Source organism: Myotis davidii, unplaced genomic scaffold (genome assembly GCF_000327345.1).
Source record: "Myotis davidii unplaced genomic scaffold, ASM32734v1 scaffold905, whole genome shotgun sequence".
Classification (NCBI taxonomy): Eukaryota; Metazoa; Chordata; class Mammalia; order Chiroptera; family Vespertilionidae; genus Myotis; species Myotis davidii.
The window spans coordinates 135,003-136,143 of record NW_006295819.1 but is presented as its reverse complement, the minus strand read 5'-3'; the positions used below and the strand labels follow the sequence as shown (position 1 = coordinate 136,143).

Sequence of the window (1,141 nt, the reverse complement as noted above, 5' to 3'; positions counted from 1 at the left end):
CCCAGCTCTGGCATTCATCCCAGAAACATCCAAAATTTGAAGGTGTTCAGGGCAGGACCCCATTGCCCCAATGTCGAAGTGATGTAAGTCCATGCTTTTGTATTATTAACTCATTAGGGAAGCCCTCTGCCTCAGTCCTCACCACTACTATTTTGTTCAGCTCCAGCAATCTCTCTGATAGGACAGGACACACACAAAATTATATATTCTCCTGCAGAGCCACGCTGAAGAATGGGAAGGAAATCTGCCTGGATCCAAATGCTCCCATGATCAAGAAGATAGTCCAGAAGTTTTTGGAAGGTGATGAGTCAGCTGCTTAATCTGTTCACTTTCTGTCAAATCTTTTTATCTCCCAAGAGGCGTAAGAGTTTGCAGCCTTACCTTTCTGCAGTTTTTCTTTATCCAGGATACCTATTCATGCTGTAATAAATTTGGACATGTTTTCCATTGTGTTTTAAAAAGTCGCATTTTATTCTGAGGAGGCTGGTTAATAGATGACAAAGAGAAGATAAAAGTAAGCAAGGCTAGTTTCAAAATATAACATATAGTTTACTCCCTAACTCTTGGCTAAATGTGGTACTGTGCTCAGCAGATCTATTAAGTGTTTTACAGGCATGAAATAAATAATTCTTATGAGATAGAAATGACCTAATTGAAAGCATGTCCTGTAGAGAAAGAAGAACTGGGTAACTCAGCTTTACCACTTGCTAGCTGTTTAACTTTGGACAAACTCCGTAACTTCTCTGTTCCTAATTTTCTTCACCTCTAAAATGGGATAATACTATTGGTTATTTCATAGAGTTGATGTAAAAATTAAAAGAATGAATAAATTCAAAGAGTGAAAATAAAGCATGTCACACAATAACCCATATGTAAATGTTAGTGATTATTTGTTATTATTACCACTAGAGGCCCAGTGCACAAAAATTTGTACACTCGGGAGGAAGTGGCCTGGCCTGTGGGATCGGCCGAAACCAGTTCTCCAACATCCCCTGAGGGATCCCAGACTGCGAGAGGGCTCAGGCCAGACTGAGGGACCCCACCGGTGCACGATCGGGACCAGGAAGAGATGTGGGAGATTGGCCAGCTGGGGAGGGACCGTGGGAGGGCTCCAGGGCATGTCCAGTCCAACTCGCTCAGT

General features: G+C 42.3%; 1 protein-coding gene across 1 annotated transcript in view; it reads left to right on the top strand.

Moving 5' to 3' along the window:
• Positions 1–852, top strand: part of PPBP (pro-platelet basic protein) — a 3,884-nt gene extending 3,032 nt beyond the window's left edge. Inside the window, exons 3-4 of the mRNA XM_015568412.1 lie at positions 43–83; positions 218–852. Of these exons, the coding sequence (XP_015423898.1) occupies positions 43–83; positions 218–320 (144 nt within the window). The 3' untranslated portion in view covers positions 321–852. The remainder of the gene's footprint in view (positions 1–42; positions 84–217) is intronic.
• Positions 853–1,141: the final 289 nt, after the last annotated feature.